At 44.2% G+C, this 18,696-nt stretch overlaps 1 protein-coding gene and 1 long non-coding RNA gene across 5 annotated transcripts in view; one reads left to right on the plus strand and one right to left on the minus strand.

The window, feature by feature from the left end:
* Positions 1-1,587: 1,587 nt before the first annotated feature.
* Positions 1,588-15,106, minus strand: LOC122174022 (uncharacterized). 3 transcript variants are annotated; one of them, XR_010594186.1, is made up of 3 exons: positions 14,965-15,106; positions 13,837-13,953; positions 1,588-9,690 (listed from the first exon to the last, which is right to left on the minus strand). It is a non-coding gene; the product is annotated as an uncharacterized LOC122174022 (long non-coding RNA). The 3 variants fall into 3 exon arrangements; XR_006175262.2 differs by having other exon boundaries at positions 14,870-15,019; XR_010594189.1 differs by having other exon boundaries at positions 14,857-15,019.
* Positions 15,107-15,611: 505 nt separating this feature from the next.
* PLCXD2 (phosphatidylinositol specific phospholipase C X domain containing 2) overlaps positions 15,612-18,696 on the plus strand; it is a 33,255-nt gene continuing 30,170 nt past the window's right edge. For both annotated transcript variants that reach the window (XM_005283613.4, XM_065574774.1), the window contains exon 1: positions 15,612-15,745. In XM_005283613.4, the coding sequence (XP_005283670.1) occupies positions 15,661-15,745 (85 nt within the window). In that variant the 5' untranslated portion in view covers positions 15,612-15,660. The remainder of the gene's footprint in view (positions 15,746-18,696) is intronic.

Raw genomic sequence — 18,696 nt, forward strand, 5'->3', positions numbered from 1 at the left:
AAATGAACATCCTTACTACATTTTTGTTGGCCACAGGTGAAATAATTATTGAAAAGGTATTGATGAGTATTAAAAACATTTGATACAAAATTTCCTTCAAAAACAGATTAATTAATGAGTATGAAACTCATAAGCTGCAAAATTTGCTCCAAAACCCAGATAAATATACAGTATAGGTCCTTCAGTTTTAAGAAAGTTATTTTCTAGAGTCTCCTTCCTTGCACTACATAATGTGTTTCTCCAATACAGGCTAGTGTGAGAGAAGGCATTTGAAGACTGATCTTGTTCGGAAGCCATATCAGCTCATTATGTATAACCATTTTATTCTAGTACAAAGCCATGTCTTGAGAGAGAACTCAGGGACTGGATGGCTCAGAAGGTCAGTTCTGGGATTTATAGATTTCACCTCTAGGTTACAATTGTCACTTCAGACTTGGCTGTTAGTGACTGTCGGTGTCGGATCACTGTTCAATAGCCTATATGAAATGTCCTGGGTAGACTCAGTCCACTAGGTGGAAAAGTGTCCACATCACCAAAGCCATCCCAGAACTGACATGTTTGCAGGCAGAGCTGAGAGAGGTAAGGAGCGAATGGGCATTGACACTGAAGTATCTTCTTGACGCTCTAGGTGGTCTGTTCCTGCCTCACAATGGAAGCACGTGGGCAAGGGGCCACATAATGGATGCATGCATCACCATTGCCCTGGTCCACCAGTTAACTCCTCTGGTCTTTATTTGCTTTAACAAAAAACCTCTGTGGCAGATGTTTTTCCTTTCCCCTTTCTCACCAGCAGCACAACTGAGCAGCAGGTATAGCAGGAAGGAAGAGCTTGTGGCTTCTAACTCTTTTAGTAGAACACCAAAGGGCACCCTCAGGAGGAGGGAGATGCTCATAGTCACCAATCATGTTAGGAATATTTCTTTTGTGGGGGTGGAGGGAGAAGGCAATGTTGGGGAGAAGGAGAAAGGAAGTATCTAATTACCAGCCCCAATCACATCACCAGGGCCGTCCCTAGCCATTTTGGTGCCCTACGCAGCCCCCCCATGGAGAGGTGTGTGGCCCCAGGCCTCCGCGGGGGGGGGCAGGAGCCAGGCTTGCGGGACAGGGGGAAATTGCCCCCCAGCACGAGCTGGCGGAGCAGAGTGGGTTGGGGCCGGGTCAATCCACTTCCTACTGCCCGGTGAGTGCAGGGCGGGCTAGACCCCACACTCCTGGGGCGGCGGGAAGTGAAGAGACCCGGCCCCAGCCCTCTCCACTCTGCTACCCTGGCTCCCAGCCTTGGGGCTTGGGGGGAAACCGCCCCCCAGCACTCACTGGTGGCGCGGCTGGGAGCCGGAGGCACGGAGCAAGCTGGGGCTAGGTCGCTCCACTTACAGCCACCCGGTGAGTGTAGGGCACCCAACCCCTGCTGCAGTCCTCAGGGGAAGGGGTGGAGTTGGGGCAGCACTGGGGCAGAGCAGGGGTGGGAAGAAGCGGGGCTGGGGTGAATCAGGGGCGGGGGCAATGGGGACGAGGCGGAGCAGGGACTGGAGCAGCACGCAGCAGTGTAGGGCACCAGGAAATTTGGTGCCCCAAATTTCCTGGTGCCCTACGCAGCTGCATATTTTGCCCTGCACATCACTTACTCTGGTCATCACATGCCACAATCAGTGGGACTTGTGACCAGTTCCAACTTATGCGAGTATGAGTCGGGATTTCTAGGATTAAGCCTTGTTTACCTAATGTTAGTAAACAACGATGTCATTGTCAGATAGAAGGTGCTCTATAAGTGAAAAGTATTTATAATACTTACATTATAAAATTATACTACTTGCAAAATCTTGGAACTTGTAGGATAAAAGCTGAAAAAAAACTTTAAAATGAATGCATTTTGAAAAAGAAAAATACGTTATAAAATGCAACCTGCACAGCAAAAACAGTAATAATTAGATGTTGCAGTTTGCTACTTGTATTTGTCTGTATTTACTTTTGTACGTATATGATTTAGGTACATCTAGGTCATGCCCTAGATATTGTCCTTCCAAAAAATGTGTGCCACATAGGTTTAAGATCACCGTACTTTAAGCCATGCAGCTAGGTATTTATGTTAATGTATTTGTTTACTTCCTTTCAAAAGAATAAAAAAATTGAATGTTTGAAGAATAGAAAAAAGACAAGAATCTCTGTTTAGCTAGAGACAATAAAGATAAGTGCAAAGTAATTCATTTAGGAAGGAAAAATCAAATGCACAACCACAAAATGGGAAAGAACTGGCTAAGTGATGGTACTGCTGAAAAGGATCTGGAGGTTACAGTGGATCACAAATATAATGAGTCAACAATGTGATGCAGATGTGGAAAAGGCTAATATCACTCTGGGATGTATTACCAGGAGTGTCCTATGTAAGACACAGGAGGTAGTTGTCTCACTCCACTTGACATTGGTGAGGTCTCAACAGGAGTGTTGTGTCCAGTTCTGGGTGCTACACGTTAGGAAAGATGTGGACAAATTGGAGAGAGGCCAGAGGAGAGCAACAAAAATGATAAGTTTTAGAAAACCTGAGCTTCGCAGAAAAAAAACCTGGGCGTGTTTAGTCTTTAGAAAAGAAGAGTGAGGGGGTGACCTGATAAGTCTTCAAATGTGTTAAGGACCATTATAAGGAGAACTTTGATTAATTGTTCTCCATGTCCACTGAAGGCAGGACAAAAAGTAATGGGCTTAATCTACAACAAGGGAGATTTCAGTTAGCTATTAGGATCAACTTTTTACCTATAAGGATTGGAGGTTTTTAAGAACAGGTAGGACAAGTGCCTTTTGGGGATGGTCTACTTGGTCCTGCCTCAATTCAGGGGGCTGGACTTCATGACCTCTCGAGGTCCTATAGTCCTACATTTCTATGGTTCTATGATGATTGTATCTTCAGTATTTAGGGCCTCATCCAGCACCCACTAAAGCCAATGGGAGTCTTTCCAGACTTTAATAGAGTTCGGCTGGACCTTCATTACAGTTGCCACTGCCAGGGCCGGCTCCAGGTTTTTTGCCGCTCCAAGCAAAAAAAAAGAAAAGAAAAAGGGCCTTGAACGCTGGTGCCTAAAGCCGCCCTGGCCACTGCCATTGTATCTCATTGCTGTGCTTAACAAGACTAGATATTTTTCCCTGATCTCATTATATTACTGAAAGCCACCTGTTGGGAAGCCTTCCAGCCTTCTGTCATGTAGAGCACACAAAAAATATATTTCCCAAACCTTTCAGTTGTTTCCACAGATCAGATAGGGACTTTTGTGTGAGACAGCTGAGAGCTTAGAGGACAATCTGGCTATTGTACAAATGATCCCAACAAGTGTTAATCCTCTTTTAATACCTTCTGCATCACTCTAAATTATATGCCTCTCAAATGGATTTCAGCGTGACATCTAAAAGGCACCTTTTTTTACTGTAGGTAAATTTAGACTTGGATTGTTCGTTTAAAAGGCACCTCTATTATTTGTAACGTGTTCTTTGTCTTGTAAATCATTTAAACTTTTATTTTTTCTCAGGCTGCCTGGAAGCAGCTTGTGGGAGAATGCAATCTGGTCGAGAATCCCAGAGTTGGATTAATAAGTGTAATGGTTGCTGCTAATTAACATTATCTCCTGAAGAAATAGCCCATCTTAACATAGATCTAGAAAGTAACTTTCTATTTTAGCTAACACTTTCTTGTTCCAACAGTGTCTTAAAGCCTTTGTTTAGAAATTACTTTTGCTAAACAAATCCTAAAGAGCACATTGTACTGAATCTCTTATGAGGCCTTTTCCAGAATTTAAGCCTTCATTTATCAGAGCAAGCAAACAGACATTGGAAAGAGTCACGTGTACTGAAACCACAGGAGGAGGCGCATTGAAAAGAGAAATCAAATTGGTGTTTGGTCGGGAAAAATACTTAAGTTAATGTGGACTGTGACTCACTCATTGAGTTTTGTGACTTCCAAGAGCCTTATGGGCAATGACCCAAGAACAGGTTTGCCTGTGAGTTCTGCAGAGGAATGTTATTAGCTAAATGATATAGAAATATGTTCTAATATAGTTTTTAAAAAATCACACCGTATTTAAAATTATTCCTTTAGGGACTGATCCAAAGCCTTTGAAAATCAATGCCAGTCTTTATGTTGATTTAAAGAATATAGGATTAGGCCTTTAATCACAAGTCCTCCATCATCCGGTGTCTCTCTCTGGTTGTTGATTCTCCGAGGCAGATTCATCCTAATAAGAATTTAACCAATGGGAAAAAAAAATCCTCTTTGTGTCTTGTTGGTTTACTAATTTTCACCATGGAAACTGATCACAGCATGAAGTATAACTGGAAACATTCTCATCTGGTGTAAATCCTGTATTTAAAGGGAAAGCACTGTCATGTAGTTGAATCCTAAACATTAGGTTTTGGTTGAAAGAAAGGAAAATAAAGGATGTACACTGAATACAATTAAATAAATAGAAGTAGAGAGCATGAATGCAAAAAACAAAAAAGTGCCTATACAAAAAAACAAGATTGTTATTGACATTCACAATTGCCTTTGCAAATAATTGAGTTTCTGTGATAGTCACAGTATTTTTCTGTTTTGATATGTAACAGGGCCTGAACACAGTAACTTGGTCTACTGTAATTGAAGAAGCAATATTTTTAAAAAATCAATGGTGTCTGCTATGCATTATGAAGGACTGTATCTGATATTCTTAAATATGAAATAATAATTCCATTGTACTCAGTGGTGAAAATGGTAATGAACAATTTAAAAGACTTCAGTATACTTATATGAATTGCTGAATCCTGCTTTTTTTCTTTTTAAGGGTAGCAGTGTCCCTTTAAATCACTGGGATGATGCAGAAGCCAGTTGAATAATCATTTTTGATCTATTATCTGATGATAAATGCATGTAAAGATTTGGAATTAACATAGTGCTGTGGATTTAGGACTAACATGTAAATCTTGAAAAACTATGACTGAAAGCCCTAATAGCAGCTATTCATTTCATTGAGTAATGGGATGTGTGTTATAATGTTAGTGTGACAGAAAACAATGAGGGTAGGGTTGCAGTAGCTCGGGGTAGGCAACCTATGGCATGCGTGCCGCCTTCGGCACGCGAACTGATTTTCAGAGGCACTCACACTGCCCAGGTCCTGGTCACCGGTCTGGGGGCTCTGCATTTTAATTTAATTTTAAATGAAGCTTCTAAACATTTTGAAACCTTATTTACTCTACATACAATAATAGTTTAGTTATATATTACAGACTTATAGAAAGAGACCTTCTAAAAACTTTAATATATATTACTGGCACGCGAAACCTTAAATTAGAGTGAATAAATGAAGGTTCGGCACACCACTTCTGAAAGGTTGCTGACCCCTGCAGTAGCTCTTCCATTAGAAACCCTTATTTTCAGTAGCTGATAGACTTTGAATTTTTCATACTTTTGGCTTAAATTTTTCACACTTGGTGTCAACCTGGGGGTGAATTTTACTTTTATTTCATTTTTTTATTATTTATTTATTTACTTATTATTGTATTATTTTTTCTGAAAACTTGAGTACAAACCATTCACTTTTTTTTGGTTAGGCAATGGTGAAAAACATACATTCCCGTTACTCTGAATTAGCCCCAGCCTGATGACCTTCAGTGTATGCTGCAAAGCTAATCTTTTCACCAGGCATTTGGGGTGAATTGTCGGAGAGAGAGAGAGGAATGGAGGTTTAAGCTTTTAAGTTGCCTGGCTTACTGGTGATGTAGAGTTGTACTGCCACCCTTTGCGGGCACTAACCTATGTCTAGGGTCGCCAGCTCAATGGGGATAGGTATCCTTTTTTTAGCTTTTGTGTACATCTAAATTCAAGCACTAAAGCCCTGATAATCTGTGGCACACTGGATATAAATTCTGTCAGGAGGCCACCCTGGTTTCTGTTGCACACAGTGCAGCTGAACGAAAATTCCATAGCAGCTACAGAAAAAAGAAAAAATCCAGGTTTTTACTGAACTTTCTGCAAAAATGGCTAGTGCAAATCAGTACAATATCCCTAGTAATGTTTGTTTAGGCATCAATCCTGCCAACACTTAAACGTGAGTTTAACTTTAAGCACTTAAAGTCAGTGAGACTAAGTTAAGCATGTGTAAGTGTGTTTGCAGGACTGGTCCTTGGAAGATGATGATGATTAGTTTTTTAACTCTGGCCTAAATTTATAAATGTCACTGCTGCAGGTTTTTGTATTGAGCACATGCAATTAAATTTAGAAGTCTTCTGGGGCGGAGGGAGCTAGCAATTTTGGCAAGGGAATAGGTCACGTTGGGCTCTGGGCATCTGGAACAGTGTGGGAGGTGTGGTAAGATGGTCTATCTTAGGCCCTGTCTACACTGGCAAGTTTCTGTGCAGTAAAGCAGCTTTCTGCATTGTAACTCCCGAGGTGTACATATTGACAAGCCACTTTGGCCTGGTCTACGCTGAGGGGAAGGAGGAGGATTGATCTAAGTTATGCAACTTTAGCTACGTGAATAATATAGCTGAAGTCAACGTACTTAGATCTACTTACCACGGTGTCTTCACTGTGGTAAGTCGACGACTGATGCTCTCCCATTGACTCCGCCTGCACCTCTTGCCCTGGTGGAGTACTGGAGTCGACGGGAGAACGCTCGGCGGTCGATTTATCATGTCTAGACTAGACACGATAAATCGACCCCCGCTGGCTCAATCGCTGCCAGTCGATCCAGCGGGTAATATAGACAAGCCTGTTGTTGAACCGCTCCTTGCTTCTGTCAAGTTGCCCCGTGTATGGCTTCATAAGCCACAGCATTAAGGGGTAGGCGGGGTCTCCCAGGATCACAATGGGCATTTCGAGTTCCTCGCTACCCCCTCCGTCTTCCCACAACTCTTAGCGGCAAAAGAGAAAGAGGTTCTCTGTGGGATAGCTGCCCAGAGTGTACCTCTCTGAATACCGCTGCAAGTGCCGCAAGTGTGAACACACTATTGGATAGGCAGCTGACAGTGTGAACACACAAAAGCAGTTTCCCTTCAGCGCTTTGAGTAGCGCTGTAACTCCCGGCACTGTAGCTCTGCCAGTATAGACATACCCTAACTCCCCTTAGCCTCTCATGTTAGTTGGTTTGTACTGTTATTCCTTTACTCTCCCTTGGTGTGGAAATTGCACCAATTTCTACTCAATTGTACTGACTAGCTGACACCTGGAGGTGTGATTTACAACTTGAGGAGAAATATCTGTGCTAGCTCTGGTCAAGCTAGGACACCAGAAACAGAACGCAGTTGCGGCAGCGTGAGGAGCTAGCCACCCTGGCTGCATACCTATCTGAGACTTTAGGCATGTACTCCGGGCAGCTAGCCCCTCCTGCTGCTTGCACTGCTATAGCTACACTCTATTTTTAGCATGCTAGTATGAGTATGTGTCTCCTTGAGCTGGAAATTATACCCCTAGCTTGAAATGTAGCTGTACCCTAAATATTACCCTATATCTTAATGTCTGTGGACAAGGGGGAAGAGTAAATTGACAGCTGCAATCTTACTGTTCACATTTCCTGATTTATGAATGAATACTGCAGTAATGTAAGTACTGATTCTGCTGTCATTTTGCTGTATGTTGGGGTAACTCCACTGAATAGAATTACAACAGTGTGAGTAAGATCTGATTCAGGGCCATAGCTTTTTTGTGGATACAGATGGAATCCAGTGTATGTGTTCATATGCACGCACACACAACAGGTGTGCTGTATGAGCAAGCATACAAGAGGCTGTAATGTGATAATTGCAGGCCTTGGGGGCATGCAGAAATTCACACTGGCTCAGTGGATTTTAAATTTCATGGCAGTGCAAATCTAGAATTCCTATTTGGTGCCAGTTGGGGTAAGATTACATCTGACTTCTTGCCAGCAAGTTAAAGAAGTATGGGCTGGATGAATGGACTGTAAGGTGGATAGAAAGCTGGCTAGATTGTCAGGCTCAACAGGTAGTGATCAATGGCTCCATGTTTAGTTGGCAGCCGGTATCAAGCAGAGTGCCCCAAGGATCGGACCTGGGGCCGGTTTTGTTCAATATCTTCAGTAATGATCTGGAGGATGGCGTGGACTGTACCCTTAGCAAGTTTGCAGATGACACTAAACAGGGAGGAGTCGTAGATACGCTGGAGGGTAGGGATAGGATACAGATGTGACGGGTTGGATCACAGAAACCCCCTTGGGAGCTGCCACCTAATGTGCCAAGACTACCTCTGTCCAGTTTTCCCTGCCAGCTCAGGACTCCAGCACCCTATCTTGCTGAGCCAGACACTCCCGTCTGCTCCAACAAAGACCCAGGGTCTGAATTACTTGCCCCCAAAGCTGCAGGTTTACCTGAAAACAGCTCACAGAAGTGTGCTTGTCTTTAGCACTCAGATGTCCAACTCCCAATGGGGGTCTAAACCCAAATAAATCTGTTTTACCCTTTATAAAGCTTATGCAGGGTAAACTCAAAAATTGTTCGCCCTCTATAACACTGATAGAGAGATATGCACAGTTGTTTGCTCCCCCAGGTATTAATACATACTCTGAGTTAATTAATAAGTAAAAAGTGATTTTATTAAATACGGAAAGTAGGATTTAAGTGGTTCCAAGTAGTAACAGACAGAACGAAGTAAGTCACCAAGCAAAATAAAATAAAATGAGCAAATCTATGTCTAATCAAACTGAATACAGATAATCTCACCCTCAGAGATGTTTCAGTAAGTTTTTTCCTCAGACTGGACATCTTCCAGGCCTGGGCACAATTCTTTCCCCTGGTACAACTCTTGTTCCAGCTTAGGTGGCTCTCCTCCCTCTGTTCTCTTCCACCCATTTATATATCTTTTGCACAGGGCAGGAATCCTTTGTCCCTCTGGGTTTCCACACCCCCCTCACTGGAAAAGCACCAGGTTAAAGATGGATTCCAGTTCAGGTAACATGATCACATGTCACTGCAAGACTTCATTACCCACTTGCCAGCACACAGGTATACAGGAAGACTTACAGGTAAAACACAGCCATTTGCAGACAATGGTCCTAGTTAATGGGAGTCATCAAGATTCCAAACCACCATTAATGGCCCACACTTTACATAATTACAATAGGCCCTCAGAGTTATAGTTCATATTTCTAGTTTCAGATACAAGAGCGGTACATTTATACAAATAGGATGATCACACTCAGAAGATTATAAGCTTTGTAATGATACCTCACAAGAGATCTTTTGCATGAAGCATATCCCAGTTACATTATATTCACTTATTAATTTTTTATAAAACCATATAGACTGGACAACATCACACCCTCCTTCTGAACTTACTGCCAGAGACTTGGATGCTGACCATGGCGGAGGCAGTATACCTAAAATTTGTTTTTGGGCTCCCCTATGGGGCAGACACTCCTGTATCCCCCAAAAGGGAAAGAGACCCTGATCCAGCTGTAGGCTCACAGCTACCAGCTATGACAGACCTTTCGCTGGCCAGCAAAATCCCCCCCCTTTAACTCAGGTTGGGTTTGCTTCCAGCTAGAGTCCTTGGGGTTTGTTCCCACCGCAGCAGTCACCAGGACCCCAACTTCCAGCTCCAGAATACATGTCTCTGTGTACCTCTTCCAATCCATTACAGCCAGTTCATGCTTCTGGGTCTTAATTGCTTTGTCTCTTAAGTCCAGGCTGGTGGGCAGCTTTTTCTTTTTCCAGGTCAGCCTGGAAATTATTAAATTTTTATAAAACCGTATAGACTGCACAACATCACAACAGAAGGACCTAGACAAATTAGAGGATTGGGCCAAAAGAAATCTGATGAGGTTCAACAAGGACAAGTGCAGAGTCCTGCACTTAGGACAGAAGAATCCCATGCACTGCTACAGACTAAGGATCGAATGGCTAGGCAGCAGTTCTGCACAAAAGGACCTAGGGGTTACAGTGAACGAGAAGCTGTATATGAGTAGACAGTGTGCCCTTGTTGCCAAGAAGGCTAACGGCATTTTGGGCTGTATAAGTAGGGGCACTGCCAGCAGATCGAGGGATGTGATCATTCCCTTCTATTCGAAATTGGTGAGGCCTCATCTGGAGCACTGTGTCCAGTTTTGGGCCCCATACTACAAGAAGGGTGTGGAAAAATTGGAAAGTGTCCAGCGGAGGGCAACAAAAATGATTAGGGGGCTGGAGCACATGACTTATGAGGAGAGGCTGAGGGAACTGGGATTGTTTAGTCTGCAGAAGAGAAGAATGAGGGGGGATTTGATAGCTGCTTTCAACTACCTGAAAGGGGGGGGGGGGTCCAAAGAGGATGGATCTAAACTGTTCTCAGTGGTACCAGATGACAGAACAAGGAGTAATGGTCTCAAGTTGCAGTGGGGAAGGTTTAGGCTGGATATTAGGAAAAACTTTTTCACTAGAAGGGTGGCGAAGCACTGGAATGGGTTACCTAGGGAGGTGGTGGAATCTCCTTAGAGGTTTTTAAGGTCAGTCTTGACAAAGCCCTGGCTGGGTTGATTTAGTTGGGGATTGGTCCTGCATTGAGCAGGGGGTTGGACTAGATGACCTCCTGAGGTCCCTTCCAACCCTGATATTCTATGATTCTATGACTCTGCTGAATCCTCCCTGATTTGATCACCACTTCCTCTTTGGCTCAGCCCATGCCCAGATACCGATGGATCTTGTTCCAGTTCTGTTGTTGAGCCAATGCAGAAGAGGAACCAAAGTGTTGCTTATTCCTATTGCTATACTGTCTGGATATTATTTGACCAGTAGTGGGGCAGCGCTGTGTGGGGTCAGCTTTTTTTCCACATGCAACTGTTTCCCTTGCTGATTGACATTGCAATAGCAGAATGGTCAGAAAAACATGCAGATGTTAAAATGTACTACATAAGAATGACTTATTTTTATTTAGGCTGCAGCTACCATTGGGACAGAAGGAGGAATCAAACAGTAAGGGGAAGCAGGCATGTTGTGCACTACTTTACTAAGAGACCAAATAATAGTAACGATCACTGTGAAACTTATATAAAACAAGTTTCTAAGTTGTGTAAAACACAACTTTGATCCAGGAAGTAAAGGTCCTGCTTTCTACTGATGCCTGATTAGGCCCATTTTTACAAGCCAGCTTTGCAGGAGAAGAGTTTGGGACTCTGAACTGTGGGATCTGACTTCTATTTTGTTCCTGCTGTTTGCACAGAACAAGAAAAAGAAATCCTACAACATACTTGCTCGAGCATCTGGACTAGATGCTCGAGTTAAATCTGTCAGATTTGCCAAATGTGCATCTCTATGCAGATTTCCAAATATGCATAGAGCAATAAATAAGCATATAAAAAGGCAGAGATGAAGCAGAATGCAAGTACTTCACAGAAGACAGGCACCTGGCTGACCGCCAAGATGGCATGACCAGCACCAGTGAAAAAAATGTAATCCTTGGGGTTCAGATTTCAGAATTCAGGCTACATGAGGCTTTTTAGGAGCCTCTGTGGCAACACGTAAGACTACGACGAAGAAATGGTGACAGATCTCAAAAGTTACAAGCATTAAGTGGAGGAACTGCAGGATTGGCCTAGTGTCTGGAAGATAGAGAATGTGAAGCATTATGTAAGTATTTTTAAGTGAACCTCAACTCCCTCCCATGATGTTGGGTAGGTACACACTATATCAGTGATACAGATGCAGAAAATGGTGACTTGTCTGAGGTCACACAGCAGTGGGATGGTAGAAAAGGCATTAGAATCAACAATCGGTGAATTCCAGACTGTGCTTGTTCCCTGGAGGCTATGCTGCTTCCCATTTGACAAAAGGATAATTTCTTGAGGGGAGAGCAAGAATCTACTTAGATGACTTGTACAGTGAGGAATAATACAATATTTAGGATTTGCCTCTTGTTTTGGAAATAGTTTGCTTTATCACAGGCCCAAGAGAGTCTCTGGGAGGACAGCCAGGAAGGGTATCTAAGATGTGTGGCAAGAACTCCGTTGGATCTGAAAATGAGAGAGCCAACCGGAATGGCTAACAAGAAAGATATTTCTTTGTTACCTGGCTTATACAGCACAATACTCTAACACAGACTCATATTAACAGCTGCTAAGAAAATTGCTAAGGATTTAAATTTAGCATGTACTTTAACTGATTGCACTATGATCTGAGTTATCTGGAGGTATGTTTTATTGTGCCCACAGAAACGAAGGCTTTCTTGAAGTCTGAAAAGATTTATTGTGGCTGAGGCGGGGCTTGAAATGGACATGGAGGCCTTTGTGACCATATAAGCCTTGTTTTCATTATTAAAAATGTATGCTGTTAGTAAACAATTATGAAGAGTTGAGTTAGCCAGCACAGTGCTGCTCATGACTTTGGCACTGTAGACAGTGTTGTCAGCTAGTTGTGCTGCATGATACTAAACACAAGTTTGCCTACTCTATGCTGACCTCAGAGTCCTTATCAGTATCATGCGAGTTGATTCAACTTTGCACAGCTGTGTTGTAACCATATAAAATTCTGTACTGAGGACAAGCCAATAGAAATTCTATAAAATGATTTGCTATGTGCTTTTTCTTATAGGTGTACGGGGAGATTTTGGCAAACGAGTAAAGTGCCTGAAACCACTATGGCTTATTGTTAAAGACAGCCTAGTCAGCAAGCTGTTAAAAGCAAGTCTCAGCTTGACCAAGGCAGGAGGGGAGGGGGTTTTGGGGTGCCACGGAAGGGGCAGCTTGACCACCCGTCCTTCCTGATAAGAATTGTGTTGAAGTTGCTGATACATGCATTTTAAAAGAGCAGGAATGTCTATTGGGGTCTCAGAGCTGCAGACTCTGGAAAAACCCACACCTGGTTAATCAATAATCAGAAGGAGCCTCTTGCTTGAAACCGCTTACTTGACAAGTTTTCTTTAAGGGACATGTCATTGTATTACTAATGTATAAATAAGGGGAAAAGCTTGAGATAGGTGGGACTTGTTTGGGGACTGGTCTCTCCCTCTGGATGCATCTTGTGTTCCCCAGCGGCAGATGGGCTGCCACTGTGTCACTCGAAAGCCACACTCAGCTTTGGTAATTATCAAGGTTTGGGGGTGTTTTACTAATCTTGTTGCAGACGTGTGTAAGTGCTTGAGACTAGTAAAGTTCAGCTTTAAGTGAAAGCACTCTTGTGTTGTCCTGTTTGTGCCAGCCATCTATCGGTCGGACGGTCGTATCTCCCCTGATTTATTTCCTGACACCTCCTCGCACAGAGTAAAAGTTACCAAGAGCTTTGGGTTGAAAGAACCCCGGGTAACAATAGGTTTCCCATTCCCCCGCCTAGCTGTGTAGCAGGTGAGTGTGGTTTGAGAGAGGCTCTGAAAATGAAAAGTGTGGAAGGCAATGTTATTGAGTGTGGGGCTGCCTGTAGCCAACTCTGATCTTAAGGATGTGGGTACTGCTTTGTGACGGCTCTGGCTGCATTAAATAACTGTTGTGTGTAAGACAGTGTGGTCTTGCCTCATTCATTCCCATTCTCCTGAAGTTACAAAATGATAGTCCAAACAGCCCTATTACTGCACATATGCACCAATGTATCTGTTTGATATCTGAATATAGTACATTTGAATTTTATACGAGATGGACTATTTCCTGCCTAGTAAGTTGATCTATGCACATTTATTCCATCTCTGTTAGGTTTTTGGACTCCTCAGATAGTTTGAGTGGGTTTCATTGTTGAATATTCAGAGAATAATAACTGTGCGAGGGGAAGGGGGATGATGATAAAGGGATGAAACTTTTGGTGAATGATGGACCAAAGGCCCTTGGCATATAGTACCTGTAAGTGATTCTGATCCTGATGTCCGTATCAATAGGTATTTACATTATGGCAGCCTGTGGCTATACCTACCCTGGATTGGGAAATTTAATTCCAAAAGCAATGTGAAGCTGTGTCAGATGCTCTTCCATGAGCTAGATGGATATGCTCACTTCAGTTTGTATCTTGAATGTGTCTGCATCTATTTCACTATTTAAAAGAAGGATTAATACTTTATTATTTGAAACTGCAGTGAAAGTACAATTTGACATGGGACCATGTAATTTGTTTTCCCTTGTTATGATGAGAGCTGGGCAAGATTTTCTATCCTGCAAAAATCTGAGATTCCAAATATTTTTTCTTTCTGCAGTGGGATGAAAGAAAGCCCTCTTGCAGTTTGTAATGAAAAATGAAAGATGGAGGAAGAACCAACCCACCCCTGAATAGCCAATCGCTCAGGGTTAGGCCGTTCATTTGGGAGGTTGTTAGGGTGACCAGATGTCCCGATTTTATAGAGACAGTTCCAATTTTTGGGTCTTTTTCTTATATGGGCTCTTATTACCCCCAACGCCCTGTCCTGATTTTTCACACTTGCTGTCTGGTCACCTTAGAGGTTGGAGATCCAGACTCAAATCCCTGCTTCATGTCAGGGAACTGAGCTTGAGTCTCTATCCCTCCTCCTACTACCCTCTGTGAGTGCTCTAATCACTGGGTATTGACCAGGGGTGTAATCCCTATTATTTTTGAGAGCAAAAGGGTGTCCTTCAGGATGCATAAGTCCCAGAATGTATTCCAGCCCCTACCTTGTGGCATTGACCATTTGGTGTTTCTCTGACTCTCCTGTTGGAGCTGTTCCACTTTATATAAACAACCAAACAGAGCCTGACTCTTTAGCCTAGTGGCTGTGTTACTCAATCAGGCACACAAGGGATTTGAAACTCCTTCTCCCACACCCCTGGGGAGTGTCCTAATCATGGGCTATTCTTGGGGGGAGTGGAAGGAAGGGGTTATTTTGTTGTTCTTTCTTTTTACCAGAAATGCCAGCCTGTACCTGAGAAACATTTCCCCTCCCTTCCCCTCGCCCTCAAAAAGAAAAAGATGGATTGAAATTACCCCATTCACACACCGTTGCAGTATTGACAAATAAAGCATTTTCTTATGACCACCCAAAGGACCGCTCTGCTCACGTCTCAGGTTTTCCTAGGTTTGGAGATTTCTTACCAACGTGGTTTTTATTAGATGTGAAGTTGTGCTGTCAGGGCCACTTCCCCCCGTTCTTCCTTAAAGCCCTTGCTTGTACTTGTTGGTTGATCTACAAGCGGTTCTTTTAAAAAGGGGAGGGGGGGCTGCCACCAAGTCTCAGGCCCTCCTGCCGCAGTCGGAAACCGAGCCAGCTGCTGGGCGGAGGCAAATCTCTCCCCTGGCGTTCAGTCTGACCTTGACAAATCGCCTCTAACTTGTCCTGCAAATCTGATCTCTGCGCAGCCAGAGGGCAGCGGGGCTGCTCGCGTCTTCTCCCTGGTGCTGGGCGGGGGCTCGAAGCTGCAGCCCGGCGTGCCCTGGGCAGAGCCAGAGGATGTTTTCCAACGGGGCTGGGCGCTGGCAGCGGGCCCAGCGGTTTTATACCTAACCCCGGCGAGGAGCAGAGCACCTGTTACATAAGCCGGGAGCGGGCCCCTCTCCAGGCGGGGAGGCGCGGGCAGGGCATGTCCGCCGGCTCCTCTGCCCTCTCGGGGGGCGCGGTACCAAGCTGCGCGCAGCCAGGGCGGCTGAGGGAATTGGTGCCCACGCGGCGGCAAGAGCCGGACGCTGCCCGGGGAGAGGCGAAGGGCGGGCGGCCCCGCGGGAGCTGATGGCTGGCAGCAGGCGAGCCCCGCGGTAGCCGCGAGCACGCAGCCCCGGCGAAGCGGCGGGAGGATGGCAGAGGGCAGCAACGCGGACTGGATGGGCTCCCTCGCCCCCGCCCTCAGCACCTTCCCGCTGGCCCATCTGGCCATCCCAGGTAACGCGTCCTTCTGCGCGCCTGGCTCGCCGCCGCCGGCCGGCGCTGGGAGCCAGGGAAGCTCGGCGCGGGGACGAGCCCCGCGGTGCAGCCAGGGGCGTGAGGTGCCCCGGGAGGGACAGCGCGCGGGTTAAGGCCACCAGAGTTGCCCCCTCCCCCAGTCAGGAACGTGCCCATGTCCCGCGCTAGCCAGCCAGCCAGGGGATGCTGCCCCTTGGACAGGGATGTCGGTCCTGTGGCGGGGCGGGTTGCTCTGGGGCGCGCTCGGTGCTGCACAGGGGGTGACCAGGAGAAAAGGCAGCGCGGAGGAGGGAGCCCATTGCCGGGGGTGCTAGCCCGAGACTGGCTGGGAACTGCTCAGCGCCAGTGGTTCGGGGTCGGCTGTTCCTCTCGGAACAGGTTGAAAAGAAACACTTTGCAAAGCTCGGGGCCGGGCGCTGGGAGGGACCGTGTGAACGCACCTGCGGATTGGTGGAGGGGGGCTGATTGTTTGGGAGGCTGACCCCAAGACAAAGCCCCTGTTTTTATCACCCAGGTCTAGGAGATGTGAGTACCCCCAAATTACCTTCTCTAGACTTGGCTGGGGCTTGTTTCTGTTTGTTTGGTTTTTTATTTGGTTTGGTTTGAAACAACCATACCCAGTGTTGGTTGCCACTTACTGCAAAGTGTGTGGTTAGCTAGGGTAAAATTTAATTTCCGGGGTTATTTTACCACTTTCTGCTCTGGGGTCAGCTGTTCACCAGCTGAGGTCAAGAAACATTCTCTCCTCCCACTCACCTCTATGGTGTATTATTACACAAGTAAGTAAATTTATTGAGGAGGGAGTGACCTTCCCTCAGAAGCATCCAGCACTGGCTACTGGTGGAGCCAGGATGCCAGACTAGATGAATCATTGTTCTGCTCTGGTAATGCCTGTGTCTGAACACCTTCCGGAACTCAGGAACTCGTAATCTATGAGATCAATTGACTGACGCTCAATCTGGGATCTATGTCTCATCTATAGGTAGTAAAACAAGAATGAAGCAGTCTAGCACTTGAGTCTTTCTACTGAAAGCTATATAGGAATTATGGAGACCACTGTGCCATCAAGTCCAGTACATATTGCTGATCATAGCCAGTACCACCTGTTTCAGAGGATTGTCATACAGTAACATTGGCGCTTACGCCAATCCCCCCAATAGTTAGAAGTTGGTTTATGCCCTGAAGCATGTGTTTGTATCCCTTGCAATGTTATTTGTTGTTCTGATATTTATTATGACAATTCTGGGATATTCTTGTTATCCAAGTAAAATGTACTATGTGCGGGTGGGATTAAGGGGGTGGGGGAAGAAAACTACAGTAATTTGCAGGAAAACACTAAATCTCCCCTCAGTTTATCAGAAATAGAATTTCAGCAATATAAAGAAAGTTTTTCTGTTTTAAATAAAGGTTTTACTACTTAACTTTAAAAAAACAACGAGGAGTCTGGTGACACCTTAAAGACTAACAGATTTATTTGGGCATAAGCTTTCGAAGAAGTGAGGTTTTTACCCACGAAAGCTTATGCCCAAATAAATCTGTTAGTCTTTAAGGTACCACCAGACTCCTTGTTGTTTTTGTAGATACAGACTAACACGGCTACCCCCTGATACTTAAATTTAAGTGAGGGATAAAAAGAGATTTGATGTCTATTATAACAGGAGTTATACTTTTACATGGTTTAAGCAAGATTTGTGTTTTTTTTTTCTTTTGGAGGTAAAAATTGTGTCTTAATTCTGTTTGTGTGTGTGTGTGTGTGTCTATATATACACACTAACTGACTTTTTTAAAAGTAGCATGGGGAATCTGTCTCTCTGGTGGGATTTGCGGGATCTTTGGTTTTTGCAGAAGGGTGCAGGATAAAAATGCAAGAAACATTGTGAGCATGGGTGGGAGTGGGTATTGCAGGGTGGGACAGGAATGGGATTTAAAAAAAATAGTCCTGTGCAGGGCTCTGGTTGGGTGCTCGGATCCTGTGGAAATTCAGTGAGATTTGGCAGGAGGCAAGCTTCCTTAAACTGTTTCAGAAATCTCAGCCTGACCTTCTAGTTTTGTGAAGAGTTCATGAGTCAATCCTGGCTTTCTTCAAATTTATCAGTCATTCGTAAGTACTGGCCAGACACTTGGCCCAAATAACTTTAGGCTTACATGTGAGGTCATACAACATTTGCTTCCACTATTCATATTGTGTGTTTGGCTGCCTAAGTCACAAGTTAGTATTTCTGTTCCCGAATGACCTGAAAGCTTTTAAAACAGGAGAACAACTAATAATTTACTTTTCTGAAGTATTTTTCAAATGAATTAATCATTCATGCTAAAAATAATGAAACCTGGAATTGAAAAACATTTTCATTGATGCTTGGTGGCTGTGCAAATACTTCTGAATGACAAGTAATATAACCCCATCTGTCACAGCGAACTAGAGCTTAGACTTTTATGTAAACAACAGTGCATCTGTCACCTTCCTAGCCTTTGACCAACTCTAGTCCAAGTGAGAGATGTAGGTGGCTCCTGTTTGTAAAACAGAAAGAAAAAAATCGAGAAAGAAACCACAGCAAACACCACATTCAGGAACTAAACCTTTCTAGTACTGGCAATGTCTAAAATGGAGTCCAAATATTTAATCAAGTCAGGTTTTGTAAAGGTGAATGCTAGTATTGATATCCGTCTCAGATATGGGAACAGATGTGAATTTCAAACAGATTCAAGCTCTGGAAGAACTGGTATTTATCTGTACTGCCTTCCCTTTCTTCTCCCATACTCTAATCCCTTTAATGTTACTTTTGAAATATATTTCTCATGTTGCTAGGTAGGGCTGGAAGCAGGCTGGGGTGATACTTAATTATTAATGCTTATGCAGTTCTTAGCCATGGGCAATACTGATGAGTAATGTAAAAATCATCCCTACTGCATATATTAATTAGTCATTCAAT

This window comes from Chrysemys picta, chromosome 1, assembly GCF_011386835.1.
Source record: "Chrysemys picta bellii isolate R12L10 chromosome 1, ASM1138683v2, whole genome shotgun sequence".
Taxonomy (NCBI): Eukaryota; Metazoa; Chordata; order Testudines; family Emydidae; genus Chrysemys; species Chrysemys picta.